The sequence below is a fragment of the Suncus etruscus genome, chromosome 7 (assembly GCF_024139225.1).
Source record: "Suncus etruscus isolate mSunEtr1 chromosome 7, mSunEtr1.pri.cur, whole genome shotgun sequence".
NCBI classification, from domain to species: domain Eukaryota; kingdom Metazoa; phylum Chordata; class Mammalia; order Eulipotyphla; family Soricidae; genus Suncus; species Suncus etruscus.
In genome coordinates this window covers 64344950-64368321 of record NC_064854.1, presented here as the reverse complement: position 1 = coordinate 64368321, position 23372 = coordinate 64344950, and the positions used below count along the sequence as shown (strand labels likewise).

The 23372-nt window shown below is 38.2% G+C and overlaps 1 protein-coding gene across 2 annotated transcripts in view; it reads left to right on the top strand.

Moving 5' to 3' along the window:
• The window catches only part of MYO6 (myosin VI), a 205469-nt gene that overhangs the window by 133198 nt on the left and 48899 nt on the right, over positions 1 to 23372 (top strand). For both annotated transcript variants that reach the window (XM_049776811.1, XM_049776810.1), the window contains exons 18-20: positions 5836 to 6009; positions 10021 to 10059; positions 20680 to 20773. In XM_049776811.1, the coding sequence (XP_049632768.1) occupies positions 5836 to 6009; positions 10021 to 10059; positions 20680 to 20773 (307 nt within the window). The remainder of the gene's footprint in view (positions 1 to 5835; positions 6010 to 10020; positions 10060 to 20679; positions 20774 to 23372) is intronic.

The following is a 23372-nucleotide window of genomic DNA, read 5'->3' as shown; positions in this document are numbered from 1 at the left end:
CTGACAGATTTGAAGAAAGGCTTCAATAGCAACAAATAATAGTGTGAGACTTCAACATCAACCTGTCAGTTTATGATAGGTCAACAAGCTAAAGTCCAGCAAGGATAAACCAGCTCTATCAGGAGAAATAGATGAGAGTCACTAAGTATATATAAATAAGGTTCTCTATCCCAAAAAACTGGATACACATTCTTTTATAATGCACATGGCTTATTTTCTAGCATAGACCACATGCTGGCCCATAAAACATATGTCTATAAAATCAAGAGGATAGAAATTGTACAAACTGCCTTCTCAGATCATATGCATTGAAATTAGAAGTGAATTACAGACACACAGGAAAAACTTTAACACCTGGAAATTAAACAGCTAACTATGGAATAACCAGTGGGTGAGAGGCGAAACTAAAAGGAAATAAAAAAATTCCTGTAAACAAATGAGATGAAAACAAATTATCAGAATTTTTGGGACACAGCAAAAGCAGTACTAAGTGGAAAATTTATAGCTTTACAGGCACTCTTCAGTTTATAAAATTAGAAAGTGATCAACAAAATTAACTAAAAATGAGCAGGCAGAAGGAAATAACAAAGCTTAGAGCACAAATCAATAACTGGAAACCCCTTCAAAAACAATCTGAATATCAATGAAAGCAAAAGTTGGTTCTTTGAAAAAAAAAATCAATAAACCACTAGCAAAAATCACAAAGAAAGGGTGAGAGAGAAACTTAATAAATGAAATTAGAAATGAAAAGGGGGAGATGGGCCCGGAGAGATAGCACAGCTGCGTTTGCCTTGCAAGCAGCCGATCCAGGACCAAAGGTGGTTGGTTCAAATCCCGGTGTCCCATATGGTCCCCCGTGCCTGCCAGAAGCTGTTTCTGAGCAGACAGCCAGGAGTCATCCCTGAGCACCGCTGGGTGTGGCCCAAAAACCAAAAAAAAAAAAAAAAAAAGAGAAAAAAAAAAAGAAAAGGGGGAGATAACTACAGACATGCCAAGTGTAATTAGAGAGTACTTTTAGAAACTCTATGCCACAAAACAAGAGAATTTGTAAGAAATGAATAAATTCTTGACCTCTTATAACCTCCAAAGGTTGAACCAAAATAGTCTAGCATATCTGAGCAGACCCATCTTTATTGTGGAAATTAAAATGGTAATTAAAAACTTTTCTCCAGAACAAAAGCCCAGGTCCACATGGATTTGCTAACAAATTCTTTCAGACCTTCCCAAATAGTTTTTTATGAAGCTAACAATACCCTGACACCAAAAACAGAGAACCACCGCCCCCCCCCAAAAAAAAAAAAGTAAAGTACTGACCAATAGCCCTGTTTTACACAGATGCCAAGATCCTCAACAAAAATCCTAGCATGTAAGATCCGGCACCTCATCAAGGAGGTCATACACTATGTCCAGAGAAGCAAATCAATCAATATAACACACTGAATCAACAAAAGAAAATAACATGATCATGTTAAAAGATGCAGAGAAAGCACTTGATAAGATCCAATACCCATTATGATAAAACTCTCAAAAAAATGGAATAGAAGGAACTTTTCTCAATATAGTGAAGGACATTTGCCACAAGCCCATGGGAAATATACTCAATGGAGATAAAATGAAAGCCTTTCTTCTAAAAGGTGGTACAAGTCAAGACTTCCCCACTTACCATCCCTATTAAGCATACTAGTGGAAATACTTGCCATAGAAATTAGGAAAGAAAAAAGATATTTAAGGGCATCCAGATAGGAAAGGAAGAAGTGAAGCTTTCACTGTTTGCTGATGACATACTATATTAAGAATACGCTAAGGACTCTACCAAAAAGCATCTGGAAACAATAGGTTTATATAGGAAAGTGGCAGGCTAAAAGATTAACATGCAAAAATATGGCCTTCTTCTCTATCATACTTAACTTACGATAGAGAAGAAATAAACCATCCCATGTAGTGTAGTATCGCAGGTATCAAATTCTTTAGACTAAAGTAATGAGGTTAAGGCTTATACAAAGAAAACTAGGAAACACTCCTGCAAGAAATAAAAAAAGACATAAGGAAACGGAGTCTTATATCCTGTTCATGGATTGGGAGGTTTAACATCATTACAAATGCAGTAGTCCCCAAAGCATTGTATAGATTTAATGCAGGAGTCTCAAACTCAATTTACCTGGGTGACGCAGGAGGCAAAGTCGGGATGAGGCAGGGCCGCATAAGGGACTTTGCTTACCGAATATTCGCAATAAAAAAATCGCATTAGTAAGAAAAAAATAGCAAAAAATCGCATTAAACATTTGCATACCCCGAACGGAACTGCTCGGGGTATGCGAATGTTTAATGCAATTTTTTCTTACTAATGCGATTTTTATTGCAATTATTCGGTAAGCAAATAATCGTGAATACTGCGATATTTGAAGGCCAGCCGTGGGCCACAAAATGTTGTTTGGAGGGCTGCAAATGGCCCGCGGCTGCAAGTTTGAGACCCTTGATTTAATGCAATCTTTTAAGGGTACCCGTGACATTCTACAAAGAAGTTATCAAACCCTCCTGAATTTAATTTGGAACAATAATATTTCACAAACAGATAAAGCAATCCTAGGAAAAAAAAAAAGACTATACTTTCAGGGCTCATTTCTTTTCTTTTCTTTTTTTTTTTTTTGTGCCTGTACTAACTGTTGTAGAAGCTGCACATAATTGCATATTCTTGAAAATGTAGACAATATATTATTTTTCTTTTTTTTAAATTTAAACACCTTGATTACATACATGATTGTGTTTGGGTTTCAGTCATGTAAAGAACACCACCCATCACCAGTGCAACATTCTCATCACCCAATGTCCCAAGTCTCCCTCCTCCCCACCCGACCCCCGCCTGTACTCTAAACAGGCTATCCATTTCCCTCATACATTCTCATTTTTAGGACAGTTCAAAATGTAGTTATTTCTCTTACTAAACTCATCACTCTTTGTGGTGAGCTTCCTGAGGTGAGCTGGAACTTCCAGCTCTTTTCTCCTTTGTGTCTGAAAATTATTATTGCAAGAATGTCTTTCATTTTTCTTAAAACCCATAGATGAGTGAGACCATTCTGCGTTTTTTTCTCTCTCTGACTTATTTCACTCAGCATAATAGATTCCGTGTACATCCATGTATAGGAAAATTTCATGACTTCATCTCTCCTGACAGCTGCATAATATTCCATTGTGTATATGTACCACAGTTTCTTTAGCCATTCGTCTGTTGAAGGGCATCTTGGTTGTTTCCAGAGTCTTGCAATGGTAAATAGTGCTGCAATGAATATAGGTGTAAGGAAGGGGGTTTTTTATTGTATTTTTGTGTTCCTAGGGTATATTCCTAGGAGTGGTATAGCTGGATCGTATGGGAGCTCGATTTCCAGTTTTTGGAGGAATCTCCATCTCGCTTTCCATAAAGGTTGAACTAGATGGCATTCCCACCAGCAGTGGATAAGAGTTCCTTTCTCTCCACATCCCCGCCAACACTGTTCTCATTCTTTGTGATGTGTGCCATTCTTTGTGGTGTGAGGTGGTATCTCATCTTTGTTTTGATTTGCATCTCCCTGATGATTAGTGATGTGGAGCATTTTTTCATGTGTCTTTTGGCCATTTGTATTTCTTCTTTGTCAAAGTGTCTGTTCATTTCTTCTCCCCATTTTTTGATGGGATTAGATGTTTTTTTTTCTTGTAAAGTTCTCTCAGTGCCTTGTATATTTTGTAGATTAGCCCCTTATCTGATGGGTATTGGGTGAATAGTTTCTCAGTGGGTGGCTCTTGGATCCTGGACGCTATTTCCTTTGAGGTGCAGAAGCTTCTTAGCTTAATATATTCCCATCTGTTAATCTCTGCTTTCACTTGCTTGGAGAATGCAGTTTCCTCCTTGAATATGCCTGTAATGTCCTGGAGTGTTTTGCCTATATGTTGTTCTGTATATCATATGGTTTTGAATCTGATATCGAGGTCTTTAATCCATTTGGATTTTACCTTCGTACATGATGTTAGCTGAGGGTCTAAGTTCAATTTTTTGCAAGTGGCTATCCAGTTGTGCCAACATCACTTGTTGAAGAGGGTTTCCCTGCTCCTTTATCAAAAATTAGGTGTTTGTATGTCTGGGGAACATTTTCTGAGTATTCAAGCCTATTCCACTGATCTGAGAGCCTGTCCTTATTCGAATACCATGCTGTTTTGATAACTATTGCTTTCTAGTACAGTTTAAAGTTGGGAAAAGTAATTCCTCCCATATTCTTTTTCCCAATGATTGCTCAGGGATCATTTCTATAGTATGTGCCTAGGAAAAAATATGGGAGGCATCACTTTCCCCAATTTAAATTGTATTACAAAGCAATAGTCATTAAAACAGCCTTGTATTGGCTTAAAGACAGATAAAAGGAATAGTTTTTAATATTCAGATAATGTTCCCCAGACATGCAATCAATTAATCTTTGATAAAATGGTAAGAAGTGTGAAACTGGAACAAGGAAAGCTTTTTCAACAAGTTATTTTGGACAACTCGTCTTCCACATGCAAAAAAAAGTGAACTCCAACCTATGTTAAGGTCAAATCAAAGTGAAGTAAACCTTGATATTAGACCTGAAACCAACAGGTATATAGGAAAAAAAAACCAAAAAACAACAAGACAAAACACTCTATGACTTTGAGACCAAAGGCATCTTCAAGGAGGAAACAACACTTTCTCAACAGGTGGAAGCAGAGATAAACAATGGCATTACATTAAATTGAGCTTCTGTACCTTAAAGGAAACAGTGACTAGACACAAAAGCTACCCACCTAATGGGAGAAACCAACCCAATACCCATAATAAGCGAATGAGATATACAAGGTACTGACAGAACTTAAGAACAAAACATATAACCTCAGCAAAATTGGGGAGAGTAAATGAACAGATATTTCCTCAAAGAAGAAATACAGATGACCAAAAGAGACATGAAAACATGCTCCACATTACTAATCATCAGGATCTTGCAAATTGAAACAACAAAGAGGTATTATTTCATGCCACAAAGGCTGGCTCACATCACAAAGAACAAGAACAACTAGTGCTGGCATGGATATGGGGAGTTAGGGACTCTCATTTTCTCCTGGTGGGAGTGCTGTGTAATCCAACTCTTCTGGAAAAAATATGGATATTCCTCATAAAACTGGAAATTTGAACTTTCATATAATCCAGATAAACCACTACTAGGGATATACCTTAGGAACACTAAAACACAATACAAAAAACCCTTTGCACTCATATTCAGTGCAGTACTATTTACAACATCCAGAATATGGAAATAATCTAATTTCTTAACTACAGATGAGTGGCTAAAGAAACTGTGGTACATCTACACAATTGAATAGTATGCAGCTGTTAGGTAAAATGAAGGCATGAAATTGATGGACATGGATACTATTATGCTGACTGGAATAAGCTGAGGGTGAGAGATAGATAATAATCTCATTCATCTGTGGGATTTAAAAAAAAATAAGAGATAGCATGGTAATAATACCCAGAGATATTAGAGATGAGGGCTGGAAGGACCAGTCCATGATATGAAGCTTACAACAGAGTGATGAGCACAGTTAGAGAAATAACTACAGTAACAACTACCATGAAAATTAGAGTGAGCGAGAAATAGAATGCCTTTCCTGAATACTGGCTGTGGATGGGGAGGAGGGAAATGGGGTACATTGCTGGGGGAAAATATTGCACTGATGGCGGGGGGTGTACATTAAATGACTGCAATCCAACTACGAACATGTTTGTAAGAAAGATGCTTAAATAAAAAATATTAAAAAAAGCTGTGCCAACCAATTTGTTGTTTTCTTTTTCAGACCCAGTTTGTGGAGAAAAATAATGATGCCCTACATATGTCTCTTGAATCCTTGATATGTGAATCCAGGGATAAGTTTATTCGAGAACTATTTGAATCATCCACAAATAACAACAAAGATACTAAGCAAAAAGCAGGAAAACTTAGCTTCATTAGTGTGGGAAACAAGTTTAAGGTATTTGTGTTAAATTAACTATTAACAATTTTAACTGCATTTAGAATGTGCTGTCTTATAGAGAATAGTGTAGATCACTGTTGGCAATCACACAACTGAAGTTCAGCAGAAGACTCTGCATTGTTAATGTTTTATGCAAAATAATATAATGTAGACAGTAATAGTATAACATACTGAAATGTTCCTCATTTCATGAATATTCTTTCTCGGTGCTTAACATGCCTGGTTACTTCTCCAAATGTTCTCTTTTCTGTTCTGGTTGACCTACAAACTTTCTCTTTCCCATGTGTTTTCTGTTTCCTTCTTCATTTAGCAGTTTTGTTTTAGTTGGAGTAGTCCAGCTTGGAGTGTCTAGAGAGGACTAGTTGAGTTGAGAGAGGAAAAGCAGGCTCAGCCAGGGCTTCAGGTAAATGATCAGCTTCATCTACTCTTTTTCTGAGCAGTTGCCATGCTAAAAAGAACCATCTTTCATGTCGCTTTATGGTTGTGCTTATTACACTAAAATTTGCTTACTGCTTTTGTAAAAAATGAGTGCTCTGTATGGCAAATTCTTTAAATCGCTTATTTTACACTTTACTTTTAAAAATTAATTTTGTAATTTTTTTAAAAATATTTGTTCTTTGACATTATACCAAGGAATATTTACACAATACATTTAAGAAATTAAACAGATAATTATTGAGTATTTACCACAGAAAAATATTTTTAAAACTTTTATGTCAGGACAGTGATTGAAAGTTTGGGGCACTTTTGTGTGGAAAATGTGCATCAATATATAAATATTAACACTTTTATAACCTGTTACATAATTACAATAAATTTTAGAAGAAAAACTTCAAAAGTTTAATGAATAAAGTTAATTTTAGTAACATAAAGGATTAGGTTTACTTTCTCTTACATAGTTTCATAGTATAATGAAATTCTGTCTCATATTTAGTAAATATAAAATAAGACAATAGTTTATACTATTATTAATATACTCATTCTGAAATAAATAGAAAATAATCATATTTTAATAAAGCTATGTTTATAAATAGTAAATTTATTCTAAGTGTAAGCATAGAAGAAAGCCTTTAGTATCTTTTCAGGTAATGGAATAAAATGTCTAACTTTATCATCAGTTTTGTACATTAGTTATCATCCCCTAAAACTCTTGAGCACTATTTTTTATAATAATTTTTATTTTGACAAAAGTGGATTACATCTTTCACAGTAATATTTTAGGTACATATTAACATTGAATCTGGAATTCCTATCATCAAAGTTGTCTTCCCTCTACCCCCTTTCCCAGCTTGCATCCCATATCCCCCACCCTTACCCCCAGGTCTGCTAGTATAAGTGGTCCCCTCGACCAGTATTTTTTAAGACAAGATAAGAGATTGACTAGAAATTGTGCATTAGTCTATGTGAAATGCCTATCAATTCATTAAGTATTTTCCTCCTGTATTGTAGTAATCTTGCTGGCAGAAGCATGCTTGGAATTTTAAATAATATACACAAAAATAAACATTCTTTGAATTTTTTTTTTTTGGTTTTTGGGCCACACCCAGTGACGCTCAGGGGTTAATTCTGGTTATATGCTCAGAAATCCTCCTGGCTTGGGGGACCTGGGGGAGGAATTGGGGGAGGCAATCCGTCCTAGGTCAGCCGGCATGCAAGGCAAATTCCCTACCACTGTACCACCGCTTTGGCCCCTCTTTGAATTTTCTTGTTAAAATATTTTATATAGTCTCATCTGTCTTTAATTTAGATACAATCAGAGGCATTTTGCATATTAAACATCTGAAAGCTGTAACTGATTGACATTATTATTATTTATTATTATTAATTATTATTTTGGTTTTTGAGTCACATCCAGCAGAGCTGAGAAGTCACTCTTTGCTCTGCACTCAGAAATCATTCCAGGCAACTCAGGAAACCATATGGGATGCTGGGGATTGAATCTGGGTTGGCCGAGTGCAAGTCAAACACCAAACTAACTGTGCTCACTTTGGCTCTTAGTGATGTTATTTATAAAATATTTCAGATTCATTTTAAATGATTTTAATGGAATAATTTATTCTTTATTTTAAATGTAAAGGAATAGCTTATCAGATTCAATATATGTAAGACCATACAAATAAAATCAATTTAGAGTTTGGAGAGCTAGAACAGGTGATTGACCTAAAATTAGCTGATCCATTTGACCCCAGAATCACAGATGGTTTTCCAAGCACTTTAGAGAGTGTCATCTGAGCACAGAACCAGGAGTAAGACCTTAGCATTTCTGGGTGTAGTCTTAACCCCTTCCAAAAAAAAATATATATATATATATCGAGCATTTATAATAGAATTTTAATCTAACATTTCTGAGACACAAACATTTTCTACTCAGAAGCAACTTCTTTAGACAATGAATCTTTTAGCAGGAGTGATTCTTCTGACAGAAATCTAGTTCTGTCAATATATGCATGAATAGTTGTATGTTCTAAAATAAAAATAAACTGCAAAGCATGAAGTTGCATAAGGCAGTCTATGCTCTTGACTTCTAATATTTTATTATGGACATTCCACCTTCTTTCAGGTATCTTTAGTTTATTTTTGCTGCTCCACTTATGCTCAGTTTGAAGAATGTTTTCGTGACAATTTTTTCTTTCCATGCTTTCTTATGCTTACTTTCAGCTGGTGGTATCCAGACTATTAGCACTGTTACAACTCTGCCCTCCAGATAAGAGGACATGGCTAAATACATATTTTTTATCCAGTGATAAGTTTATTTTTTTAACATAAGCCTATATTATCTGAAGTATACAGTGGTGTAAGGGATAAGAAAGTAAAATTTGATGTCAGACCTATATTATAATCTTAGTTTTATCATTACCAAGTACATGATCTTGGGCAAGTTAGTTATTTCTCTACCTGTCAACATGAGGCTAATAATAACCCTTAATTAAAATTGTGCATTTTAAAAATGAAAATGCCTGTGAAAAGTTTAATGCAGTGTCTAACTTGTGGTAATGAGCTACTTGATTGGTGATTTATTAGTCATATTTATTATTTTTGTATTGTTAATAGCTATGATTGATCCAATAAATTAACTTTGCACTTATATTCTTCTGGTAGTCTGATGTGTCAATTATAAAATTTGTGAACTTTATTTGAGAAGCAGAACACATGATGTTAATGTATTGAATCAGAGGTATTTATAAACCATTTCATGTTAATAAAAGCAAGAAAGTGGGTAGAGGAGATAAAACAAAGATAAGAAACATGTGTGTGGTGAGTCTGACCCTTGGTAACCCCCTCAACACTGCCACCACAGATGCAGCTTACCTTTGGCCCTGGGTTGTCTGGGTGTTGCTGAGCGTGGTTTTCAGACACCCTGATCATTATTTGGAAGTCCTCTCATTCCTCAAAATAATAACACAACAAGAAAATGTAGTAAACTGAAATGTTTACTGTCAATTTATTTTTTGAGAAAGTGTCCAACTTAAAAAAAAAAACTAAAGTTTTATAATAGTAAAACGAGTTTCTCTAGCTAGGCAGGATAATTTTATAATAACTGTTATAAAGAAAAATACTAATAATGTACTATATGTGGTATTTTTAATGCATCTACATTCAGTTTAAAATCGTATCACATCACTTACTGGCGAGTGACACAAACTATGCCCTGCTTGCATATATTCAAATCCCAGCCTCTTCAGATTCTTCTCTGTTAGTCTTTGAGTCAGCCCTTTAATTTTTATTTATGTATTTCCTTGCCTGTCAATTTTTCTTTCATTCACCTCACCTGGAAGTGTGCATGCATATGTTTAATGTTGCTAATTTTTAGTCTTTTAATTACATGTACAATATATGTACTATAATGTAGGTTATATATAGTAAAATAGGTTAATTATATATGATGTTACATAGATTGTGCATGATATTTATCTGCTGAAGTTTGTTTACCATTATTGCATGTTATTTTAATCTAATATTAATTTTTACTTTTCTCTTTGAAATAAACTGATTTCCTTTTATTCACAGACACAATTAAATTTACTTCTGGATAAACTTCGAAGTACTGTGAGTTCACAATATTTAAAATATTATCTCTCAAATTATGATTATTAATTGATCAAAGAAGCCATATAAACAGAATAATTAGAAATTTGCATTTTAAGCCCAATTTCCTTCACTTAAAATCAGTTTCAGGGCTGGAGAGTTAGGCACTTTCCTTGAACATGGCTAATGTGGTTCAGTCCTCAACACTAATTATGCTCAATATGAGTGATCCTTGAACACCAAGCCAAGAGTAAACCCTGAGCACCACTAAGTGTAGCACCAAATTCCCTCCCCCACAAAATCATTTTTAAATTATTGTCATTTTGCTTTGGCTTGTTTTCTGAAGAAAAGTCAAATATATATATATATATATATATATATATATATATATATATATATATATGAAGTATAAGTATTTTAAAAACATGAAATTCTCTGAATTGTACTAAATTAGAGTTCTTGATGTATTTGGAAAGTAAAAATAGTTGTTATAAAGAAGGAAGATGCAGAAAATAGTGACTACCGTATTTTCTGGTGTATAAAATGACTTTTGAAACAAAAAAAAAGTCAACCGAAAATTGGGGGTTGTCTTATACGCTGAGTATATTCCGAAAAATGTTTCAATATGCCACTAAACGAAAATTGTCTGAATATTGCCACAAAATGAATTTTCCAACTCGATCCTGCACCAATCACTGCAAGGCTGCTCGGACCACCTCTCTCACTCAGCCAACCCAAGCAGGCTTTTTTTTTTTTTTTTTTTTTTAAATTTTTTTTTATTTAAACACCTTGATTACATACATGATTGTGTTTGGGTTTCAGTCATAAAAGGAACACCACCCATCACCAGTGCAACATTCCCATCACCCAAGTCCCAAATCTCCCTCCTCCCCACCCAACCCCCGCCTGTACCCTAAACAGGCTCTACATTTCCCTCATACATTCTCAATATTAGGACAGTTCAAAATGTAGTTATTTCTCTAACTAAACTCATCACTCTTTGTGGTGAGCTTCCTGAGGTGAGCTGGAACTTCCAGCTCTTTTCTCTTTTGTGTCTGAAAATTATTATTACAAGGGTGTCTTTCATTTTTCTTAAAACCCATAAATGAGTGAGACCATTCTGCGTTTTTCTCTCTCTCTCTGACTTATTTCACTCAGCATAATAGATTCCATGTACATCCATGTATAGGAAAATTTCATGACTTCATCTCTCCTGACAGCTGCATAATATTCCATTGTGTATATGTACCACAGTTTCTTTAGCCATTCGTCTGTTGAAGGGCATCTTGGTTGTTTCCAGAGTCTTGCTATGGTAAATAGAGCTGCAATGAATATAGGTGTAAGGAAGGGGTTTTTGTATTGTATTTTTGTGTTCCTAGGGTATATTCCTAGGAGTGGTATAGCTGGATCGTATGGGAGCTCGATTTCCAGTTTTTGGAGGAATCTCCATATCGCTTTCCATAAAGGTTGAACTAGACAGCATTCCCACCAGCAGTGGATAAGAGTTCCTTTCTCTCCACATCCCCGCCAACACTGTTTATTCTCATTCTTTGTGATGTGTGCCATTCTCTGGGGTGTGAGGTGGTATCTCATCGTTGTTTTGATTTGCATCTCCCTGATGATTAGTGATGTGGAACATTTTTTCATGTGTCTTTTGGCCATGCGTATTTCTTCTTTGTCAAAGTGTCTGTTCATTTCTTCTCCCCATTTTTTGATGGGGTTAGATGTTTTTTTCTTGTAAAGTTCTGTCAGTGCCTTGTATATTTTGGAGATTAGCCCCTTATCTGATGGGTATTGGGTGAATAGTTTCTCCCACTCAGTGGGTGGCTCTTGTATCCTGGGCACTATTTCCTTTGAGGTGCAGAAGCTTCTCAGCTTAATATATTCCCATTTGTTAATCTCTGCTTTCACTTGCTTGGAGAGTGCAGTTTCCTCCTTGAAGATGCCTGTAATGTCCTGTAGTGTTTTGCCTATGTGCTGTTCTATATATCTTATGGTTTTGGGGCTGATATCGAGGTCTTTAATCCATTTGGATTTTACCTTTGTACATGATGTTAGCTGGGGGTCTAAGTTTAATTTTTTGCAAGTGGCTATCCAATTGTGCCAACACCACTTGTTGAAGAGGCTTTCCCTGCTCCATTTAGGATTTCCTGCTCCTTTATCAAAAATTAGATGGTTGTATCTCTGGGGAACATTTTCTGAGTATTCAAGCCTATTCCACTGATCTGAGGACCTATCCTTATTCCAATACCATGCTGTTTTGATAACTGTTGCTTTGTAGTACAGTTTAAAGTTGGGAAAAGTAATTCCTCCCATATTCTTTTTCCCAATGATTGCTTTAGCTATTCGAGGGTGTTTATTGTTCCAAATGAATTTCAAAAGTGTCTGATCCACTTCTTTGAAGAATGTCATGGGTATCTTTAGAGGGATGGCATTAAATCTGTATAATGCCTTGGGGAGTATTGACATTTTGATGATGTTAATCCTGCCAATCCATGAGCAGGGTATGTGTTTCCATTTCCGTGTGTCCTCTCTTATTTCTTGGAGCAGAGTTTTATAGTTTTCTTTGTATAGGTCCTTCACATATTTAGTCAAGTTGATTCCAAGATATTTGAGTTTGTGTGGTACTATTGTGAATGGGGTTGTTTTCTTAATGTCCATTTCATCCTTATTACTATTGGTATATAGAAAGGCCATTGATTTTTGTGTGTTAATTTTGTAGCCTGCCACCTTGCTATATGAGTCTATTGTTTCTAGAAGCTTTTTGATAGAGTCTTTAGGGTTTTCTAAGTAGAGTATCATGTCATCTGCAAACAGTGAGAGCTTGACTTCTTCCTTTCCTATCTGGATTCCCTTGATATCCTTTTCTTGCCTAATCGCTATAGCAAGTACTTCCAGTGCTATGTTGAATGGAGTGGTGAGAGAGGACAGCCTTGTCTTGTGCCAGAATTTAGAGGGAAGGCTTTCAGTTTTTCTCCATTGAGGATAATATTTGCCACTGGCTTGTGGTAGATGGCCTTCACTATATTGAGAAAGGTTCCCTCCATTCCCATCTTGCTGAGAGTTTTGATCAAGAATGGGTGTTGGACCTTATCAAATGCTTTCTCTGCATCTATTGGTATGATCATGTGGTTTTTATTTTTCTTGTTATTGATGTTGTGTATTATGTTGATAGATTTACGGATGTTAAACCAGCCTTGCATTCCTGGGATGAAACCTACTTGATCGTAGTGGATGATCTTCTTAACGAGGCATTGAATCCTATTTGCCAGGATTTTGTTGAGGATCTTTGCATCTGCATTCATCAGTGATATTGGTCTGTAATTTTCTTTTTTGGTAGCGTCTCTGTCTGGTTTAGGTATCAAGGTGATGTTGGCTTCATAAAAGCTATTTGGAAGTGTTCCTGTTTGTTCAATTTCATGAAAAAGTCTTGCCAAGATTGGCAGTAGTTCCTCTTGGAAAGTTTGATAGAATTCATTAGTGAATCCATCTGGACCTGGGCTTTTGTTTTTCGGCAGACATTTGATTACTGTTTTAATTTCATCAATGGTGATGGGGGTGTTTAGATATGCTACATCCTCTTCCTTCAACCGTGGAAGATTATAAGAGTCCAAGAATTTATCCATTTCTTCCAGGTTCTCATTTTTAGTGGCGTAGAGTTTTTCAAAGTAGTTTCTGATTACCCTTTGAATCTCTGTCATATCAGTAATGATCTCTCCTTTTTCATTCCTGATACGAGTTATCAAGTTTCTCTCTCTCTCTTTCTTTGTTAGGTTTGCCAGTGGTCTATCAATCTTGTTTATTTTTTCAAAGAACCAACTTCTGCTTTCGTTGATCTTTCGGATTATTTTTTGAGTTTCCACTTCGTTGATTTCTGCTCTCAGCTTTGTTATTTCCTTCTGTCTTCCTATTCTTGGGTCCTTTTGTTGAGCATTTTCTAGTTCTATTAGCTGTGTCATTAAGCTACTCAGGTAAGCTCCTTCTTCCTTCCTGATGTGTGCTTGCAAAGCTATAAATTTTCCTCTCAGTACTGCTTTTGCTGTGTCCCATAAGTTCTGAGAGTTTGTGTCTTTATTGTCATTTGTTTCCAGGAACCTTTTTATTTCCTCCTTGATTTCATCTCGGACCCACTGGTTATTGAGCATGAGGCTGTTTAACTTCCAGGTGTTAAAGTGTTTCTTCTGAGTCCCTTTGGAGTTCACAAATAATTTCAGAGCCTTGTGGTCAGCGAAGGTAGTCTGCAAAATTTCTATCCTCTTGATCTTATGGAGGTATGTTTTATGTGCCAGCATGTAGTCTATCCTGGAGAATGTCCCATGTACATTGGAGAAGAATGTGTATCCAGGTTTCTGGGAATGGAGTGTCCTATATATATCCACTTGGCCTCTTTCTTCCATTTCTCTCCTCAGGTCTAGTATATTCTTGTTGGGTTTCAGTCTGGTTGACCTGTCCAGTGTTGACAAAGCCGTGTTAAGGTCCCCCACAATTATTGTGTTGTTGTTGATATTATTTTTCAGATTTGTCAACAGTTGTATTAAATATTTTGCTGGCCCCTCATTCGGTGCATATATGTTTAGGAGAGTGAATTCTTCCTGCTCTACGTACCCCTTGATTAATATAAAATGTCCGTCTTTGTCCCTTACAACCTTCCTGAGTATAAAGTTTGCATTATCTGATATTAGTATGGCCACTCCAGCTTTTTTATGGGTGTTGTTTGCTTGGATAACTTTTCTCCAGCCTTTTATTTTGAGTCTATGTTTGTTCTGACTATTCAGGTGCGTTTCTTGTAGGCAGCAGAAGGTTGGATTGAGTTTTTTGATCCATTTAGCCACTCTGTGTCTCTTAACTGGTGCATTTAGTCCATTGACGTTGAGAGAAAGAATTGTCCTGGGATTTAACGCCATCTTTATTTCAAAATTTGGTGTGTCTTTTGGGTAGTCTTGTCTTAGATTAGGTCTTTCAGTTTTTCTCTTAAGACTGGTTTTGTGTCTGTGAAGTTTCTGAGCTGTTTTTTGTCTGTGAAACCATGTATTCTTCCATCAAACCGGAAAGTGAGTTTTGCTGGGTATAGTATTCTGGGTGAAGCATTCATTTCATTCAGTCTTGTCACAATATCCCACCACTGCTTTCTGGCATTGAGCGTTTCTGGTGACAGGTCTGCTGTAAATCTCAGGGAAGCTTGCTTGAACATGATTTCCCCTTTTGATCTTGCTGTTTTCAGAATTCTGTCTCTATCTGTGGGATTTGTCATTGTGACTAGGATGTGTCTTGGGGTGGTTTTTCTGGGGTCTCTTTTGGTTGGTACTCTTCGGGCATGCAGGATTTGATCAGATATATTCTTTAGCTCTGGAAGTTTCTCTTTAATGATGTTCTTGACCATTGATTCTTCCTGGAAATTTTCTTCCTGGGTCTCTGGGACTCCAATGATTCTTAAGTTGTTTCTGTTGATCTTATCATAGACTTCTATTTTCGTCTGTTCCCATTCTTTGACTAATTTTTCAATTGTCTGCTCATTTGCTTTAAGTTTTTTGTCCAATCTCTCCTGCTGTATGGAATTGTTATGTGTCTCATCTTCCACAGCACCAAGTCTATTCTCAGCTTCTGATACCCTGTCCCAGAGCTTATCCATTTTGTCATTCACTTCGTTTACTGACTTTTTCAGTCCTGTTAGTTGACATGTTATTTCAGTTTGGAGTTTTGTCATTTCTGCCTTCATATTTTCTTGGTTGTTATTAGTGTTCTGTTCAACTCGATCCATGGTTTCTTGGAGTCTGTTGAGCACCTTCCATATTGCTAGTCTAAAGTCCTTATCTGAGAGGTTGATTAGTTGTTCAGTCATTATCTGGTCCTCAGAATTGTCATCTTCATTCTCTATGTCTGATGCTGGCCTGCGTTGTTTCCCCATTGTCACACTTGTATTGTGGGTTTTTCTACGTGTTGTAGTGGTATTCATTGTCTATATGATGTAGGCAGCACACTCCTCTGGCTCCTCCCTTTCTGGATGGGCTGACTTGCCTCTAAGGGAGGGGAGTCCTCCGTGGATGAAGCCTCACACTGGGTCAAATCTTAGGCCCGAGCATGCAACAGAGAAGACAGTCCAGAGAGAAATGTTTGCTTCTGTGATATAGCGCCGTTCTTAGTGTGATTTTTCCTTCTTGTTGCAATGGAGTTCTTTCCTTAGAAAGAGTGCACGGCCGCGTAGCGAAGCGGAGCGGCCGTGCTCCTCTGAGCCTCTTTTTGCCCCACTCGCAAGAGTTTCACGCAAGAGGACAGTAGACAGACATAGACAGGTCACACTCACAGTCTTTCACAGCTGAGCCCCACTGGGCCGGTGTACTTTCGCGGATTTTCCCCGCCTGGTGTCACACACAGGGAGCCAGCTTTTGCAAAGGTTAGCCGGTTTTTATGCTCTGAAGTCCCTCCCTGAAAATGGCGTCTGGGCGAGCGAGGTTTCTGGAGGCTCTTTTTGCCCCACTCGCAAGAGTTTCACGCAAGAGGACAGTAGACAGACATAGACAGGTCACACTCACAGTCTTTCACAGCTGAGCCCCACTGGGCCGGTGTACTTTCGCGGATTTTCCCCGCCTGGTGTCACACACAGGGAGCCAGCTTTTGCAAAGGTTAGCCGGTTTTTATGCTCTGAAGTCCCTCCCTGAAAATGGCGTCTGGGCGAGCGAGGTTTCTGGAGGCTCTTTTTGCCCCACTCGCAAGAGTTTCACGCAAGAGGACAGTAGACAGACATAGACAGGTCACACTCACAGTCTTTCACAGCTGAGCCCCACTGGGCCGGTGTACTTTCGCGGATTTTCCCCGCCTGGTGTCACACACAGGGAGCCAGCTTTTGCAAAGGTTAGCCGGTTTTTATGCTCTGAAGTCCCTCCCTGAAAATGGCGTCTGGGCGAGCGAGGTTTCTGGAGGCTCTTTTTGCCCCACTCGCAAGAGTTTCACGCAAGAGGACAGTAGACAGACATAGACAGGTCACACTCACAGTCTTTCACAGCTGAGCCCCACTGGGCCGGTGTACTTTCGCGGATTTTCCCCGCCTGGTGTCACACACAGGGAGCCAGCTTTTGCAAAGGTTAGCCGGTTTTTATGCTCTGAAGTCCCTCCCTGAAAATGGCGTCTGGGCGAGCGAGGTTTCTGGAGGCTCTTTTTGCCCCACTCGCAAGAGTTTCACGCAAGAGGACAGTAGACAGACATAGACAGGTCACACTCACAGTCTTTCACAGCTGAGCCCCACTGGGCCGGTGTACTTTCGCGGATTTTCCCCGCCTGGTGTCACACACAGGGAGCCAGCTTTTGCAAAGGTTAGCCGGTTTTTATGCTCTGAAGTCCCTCCCTGAAAATGGCGTCTGGGCGAGCGAGGTTTCTGGAGGCTCTTTTTGCCCCACTCGCAAGAGTTTCACGCAAGAGGACAGTAGACAGACATAGACAGGTCACACTCACAGTCTTTCACAGCTGAGCCCCACTGGGCCGGTGTACTTTCGCGGATTTTCCCCGCCTGGTGTCACACACAGGGAGCCAGCTTTTGCAAAGGTTAGCCGGTTTTTATGCTCTGAAGTCCCTCCCTGAAAATGGCGTCTGGGCGAGCGAGGTTTCTGGAGGCTCTTTTTGCCCCACTCGCAAGAGTTTCACGCAAGAGGACAGTAGACAGACATAGACAGGTCACACTCACAGTCTTTCACAGCTGAGCCCCACTGGGCCGGTGTACTTTCGCGGATTTTCCCCGCCTGGTGTCACACACAGGGAGCCAGCTTTTGCAAAGGTTAGCCGGTTTTTATGCTCTGAAGTCCCTCCCTGAAAATGGCGTCTGGGCGAGCGAGGTTTCTGGAGGCTCTTTTTGCCCCACTCGCAAGAGTTTCACGCAAGAGGACAGTAGACAGACATAGACAGGTCACACTCACAGTCTTTCACAGCTGAGCCCCACTGGGCCGGTGTACTTTCGCGGATTTTCCCCGCCTGGTGTCACACACAGGGAGCCAGCTTTTGCAAAGGTTAGCTGGTTTTTTTTCCCCAAGCAGGCTTTTTATGCATGCAAATTAGACAATGTTCTGGACCGGAATCTACACTGTAAAAAGCCTGCTCAGATTGGCGTCAGAGAGGAAGTCTATTACAATATAACCTTTAAACCTTTGCTTGTTGTGATTGGCTCACTGTGGTACATGACAGGAACACATGCAGCACTTGCAGCACAGGAACGTTCTGTCTGATGCAGCGAATATAGACCTAAACCTATGTTTTATCTGAAAAATTAGGGGGTCGTTTTATACGCCCAGTCATCGCTGGCAAATACGGTAATATTTCTACCTCCATTGTAGAGGCAAGTTTTCCTACTAAATATCCTGTTTAAATTAACTGTTACTTTGTGATGGAACCACTTTGAAAGGACAGTGACACTTGAATATCTAGTACGTTGGCCTTATTACGGAGCCATTTCATAAGAAAACTATTGCTTACTAATCAGTATTTCAGCCTCATTAAAATACTTCAATAATGATTTAAAGTGTTATAATATTTTAAAAATATTGTTTCATCATTAAAACTTAAAAATGTGCAACAGTGCATCTTTTAGAACTCATATCCATTTTTTGTTTGGGTGGAGATTTTGAGGTGCCACAATCTCATAGTGCATAGAGATAAATCCTGGCTCTTTGCTCAGAGATCACTTCAGTGGTGGTTAGTGCACACTGTGGGAGGCTAGGGATCAAAATGAGGTCCAGCTGCATGCAAGGCTAGAGCCTCAACCATTGTGCTATCTTTCTTATTTATGTTTTTGAAATATAATGAAAAATATTATTTCCACCATTATGGCCCAAAATGTACGTAGTATATATATATATAAATTCCAGCCATATAAGAAAGTAGAACTAACTTTCATTTCATCATCGTCCAACTTTAATAGTTAATAATATATTGCCAGTCTTGTATTTCATAATTTAACAGATCCTAGATTTTTTTTGGGGGGTGGGCACATCCAGCTGGTGCTCAGGGGTTAATTCTGGCTCTGTGCTCAGAAATTACTTCTGGCATGTTTACAAGACCATATGGGATGCTGAGGTTCAAACCTGGATTGGCCATGTCCAAGGAAAATGCCATACCCACTGTGCTATCGCTCTGGCCCCATCTTGTATTATTTTGAAGCAAATCTCTGATATCATCTAATTTTATCTAATTTCATTTTCAATAAAGTATTGCTTAAGACAGTGGAATAGGGGAACTCCTATTTTAAATGTAACATCAGCATTATCATAAGCTCTTCCCAAATTGTATCAGTAATTCTTAATAACACCTTTTTTAAAACAGCTTGTTAAAATATTCATTTGCAAAGGAGGAAAAATGGTTACAGGTTAAAAGAATAAAATACCCACTGTGTTTCTAGTGAATTCAATTTACATTAACTTCAGTATGAAAATGTTGGTATCTTTGGAACAGAAGAGCAGATCGTTTAGTGACCTATCCCAGTTCGAGACTTTTCCAACAATCTGTTCCCTGGGCCTCAAACATCTGCGCAGTGGTTGTTTTCTTAGGATCAATCCCATCCTCTATGATCCTAGCCCATAAATCTCTAGGAGCTAAGTTTAATGAAAAGTTTTAAAGTGAATTTTCTTTTTTTTGGGGGGGGGCACACCCGTTTGACGCTCAGGGGTTACTCCTGGCCAAGCGCTCAGAAATTGCCCCTGGCTTGGGGGAACCATAGGGGATGCCAGGAGTCAAATCACGGTCCTTCCTTGGCTAGTGCTTGCAAGGCAGACACCTTACCTCTAGCACCACCTCGCTGGCCCCTAAAGTGAATTTTCTTATGAGACATTTATTTATTTAAAATTACTTTATTATACAGTTTTCTTATTACAAAAATACATCATGTAAACACTCTTAGATACAAAATAAAGAAATGTATTTCTTAAATATGTTGAAGCATTTCATAGTAAAAATTTCTTTTTAAGAACAAAACTTTTGATAATCAGTTGTGAAAAATATTTATGATTTGATTAACATATGATTTAGATACTTTTGGTTTTTGGGCCATACTGGTGACACTCAGGGATTACTTCTAGCTATGAATTCAGAAATTGCTCCTGGCTTGGGGGACCATATGGGATGCTAGGGGATCGAATCGAGGTCTGTCCTAAGCTAGCGCAGGCAAGGCAGATGCCTTACTGCTTGCACCACTGCTCCGGCTCCTTAGATACTAATTCTAACTTATGTTACAAACATGTGGTAATAAAGACTTATGTTGTTTGTTTATTTGCATGCTAGTGAACAAACCCAGGTCCAGGTATGCATACTACCAGTGAGCCATATCCACAGTCAGTCCCCTAGGTTATTATTATTATTTTGTTTTGCTTTGTTTTAGGGCCACACTCGGTGACTCTCAGGAATTACTCCTGGCTATGCACTTAGAAATCGCTCCTGGCTTGGGGGACTATATGGGACACCAGGGGATCAAACTGTGGTCCATCCTAGGCTAGCGTGGGCAAGGCAGATGCCTTACCCCTTGCACCACCGCTCTGTCCACCCCCGATTATTATTTTAAAAAAGGCTCATACTTCAGTGGAAATATGCTCAGAAACTTGTGAATATGAACAGAAATAAAAATGTTATCATTTATACAAATTGTATATTGTACTTTTATTTTTCTAGGGAGCCAGCTTTATTCGCTGCATCAAGCCTAATTTAAAGATGACAAGCCACCACTTTGAAGGTGCTCAGATTTTGTCTCAACTTCAGTGTTCAGGTAATTTTCTTTTTGTTTTGTAACCTCTATCTGTGTATCAGCAAGTTTAGCCCAAATAGTTTTGGTTTTCAAGTTAATTCACAGTTCTTTTAATTTTATAATAAGATTTTTATATTATTATTTTTTAATTATAAGACAAGATAAGCTGGAAAAGTACGTGAAAAAATCTTTGTAATCATTGTTATAAATTTGAATAAAGCTCCCTTTAATTGTCAGTCTAAAACTACTTAAGTAAACTGATTTCCTGTGATTTTCTCAGCTCTATCAAGTGAGCATTATCTGATATGGCTATGGAGGTTTCCTGAGGACTGCTGGTATAGTTCAGTGGTTCATGGTGTTAGTGTTAGGCCTGGAAAAGTAGAACAGATGGCAAAAGGCTGCAGGAGCCAGGAGTATGTATACAGTTTCTCCATCATTCTGGCAGGGTCCATTCAGCAGGAACAGTTAAGCAAGGGCAATAGCAGCAGAGTATCCTCAACCCCATAGCATTTCAGCCTGGGGCTTAATATACCCCAGGCCAACTATAATCCTGTGGCAGTTACAAGGGATGGAATTTTGGTAACTGATGTCTTCACCCTTAAAGCCCTGTACACCCTGCATCCATAAGCACTATACCCACTTATGGCTCTCTGTTTCCTTATATCTCCTCCTTTTTCTATAGAAAAATAAATGGGGTAGGGTAGGAATAAATAGAAGTATCCAAGTATTGCTCTACATTGCTGATAAAGTTTCAGGTATGTCATATCCAAAGGATTTTAGCTAATGTCATAATCTATCAGCACAGGTCAGTCAGGAAGTCAATGGTCCTCTGTAGGTCAAAAGAGCCAGATATTTGAGCCAGAACCCCAATTGAAAAACTGATTCAAGTAGGTGGTGGACTGGTTGCAAGCAGCAGTTCTTTTACTCCTAATAGAGGGGGAGGGTTGGCACTCCATTATCAAAGGACCTAAAAAGAAAAAGGAAAATTTGTTTAGAAACAGTAAAATAGGAACTTGTTGAAAGAGGCATAGAACAAAAAGTAAAGCCATTTAATCCCTATAAAATTAAATATTTAATTCCTATAGAAGCAAACAAATAGGATAAAAAATAGCCTAAAAGAGAAAATTTGAAACATCAAGGAAATACTTGGAACAAAAACTGTTATTTTTAAAGATGACCCAAGTGCTGGTGGTTGTTAATACCTTTACAAAAAAAAAAAAAAAGCTAAACTTATAATTATATTCCTTTAAGAAGTGAAAAATAATCTTTTAGGAACTGATAGTCTGATTATTTTCTGTTAACCAAGGGTGTTGTGGGGTTGCCAGTGTTTCACTTTTTGATATTTATCTAAAGAGCATAGGATAAAATGACAAAAAAAATGGATTCTGAATGGGTCAAAAAGATAAAAAAAAACTATATTCTGATTCCTTTAGAAAATTATAAATGCAGCATCTAAATTGCCTGAAAACAAGAGGATTCTTCACATGTTTTTTTAAGTGATGACAAGGCTAAAGCCTTACTGAGTCTCAGAGATGTCAACTTCTGATGAAGCTTAATGGAACCCAGAGTTTCAAAACTTTTGGGGGCTGTTCTCTGTAGAAATATGAGCATAGCCTTTCCCTCTAAAGATTAGGTTGCCTGCTACCCAGTCTTCATTTTCATTCAGATAGGTGAAGCAATTGTTTTCTGAGCCTGCACATCTTTTTTGAAAGTGTCTTTCCACAGCTGTATGGGGTTCTTCTTGAGGTAAATTGTAAAAATTTAAAGAAAATAATGGTAAGGATAGGAAATCAAGTTGAGGCATACCCCCCTTTTCTGATTTTAACAATTGAGTTTTTTGGCCCAGAGAGATAGCTCAGCAGTAGGGCATTTGCCTTGAATGTGACTGACTCGGAACAGACCCGGCATCCCATATGGTCCCCTGAGACTGCAGGATTGAATTATGAGTGCAGAGCCAGGAGTAAATCCTGAGCACCACTGGGTATGGTGCAAAAACCAAAATGAAATTGAGTTTTGAGAGTCCCATAAGCATTTTTAACAATGGCCTGTTCTTTAGGATTAAGGCAATACCAGTACTTGCCATTCTTTGAAAAATGATTGAAAAGTTTTACTAGTGTAGGCTGGACCATTATCAATTTTGATGGTATTGAGAATACCATGAAAGAAAAACATTGAAATTCAATCTTGTAAAAGAAGGACCTGGTATTCCCAGTTCTGAATCAATCTTCACTGTGCAGTGGAACCACTTCCAGGGCTTGGTGATCTGCTCACTCTAGAACAGCTTGGCCACTGCCAACAGCAAATGAGGGTTGTGTTCACTCTTCTTCAGTTTATCTATGCTCTTGGTCTTCCTCTGAAGCAGTGCTTCCAGGGCCACAGGATACCAGAGGTGGGGCACTCCTGCAGTGCCTTTGTCATGAGCATTTTGGTGATGTTCTTCAAGTTGGCTTGGTACTCCAGCCACAAGAACTCCAGCATAATACCTGGGTTCTTGGGGTTCTTTAGACCAGACCTTGCCAGAATGGCATGAGCCCGGATCAGCTGCCTGCTCTTCTCTTTAAGCCAGGAGAGCAGAGGCCACAGTGGCAGGGGATGAGGCATTTTTTTAAACCCCTGGCTG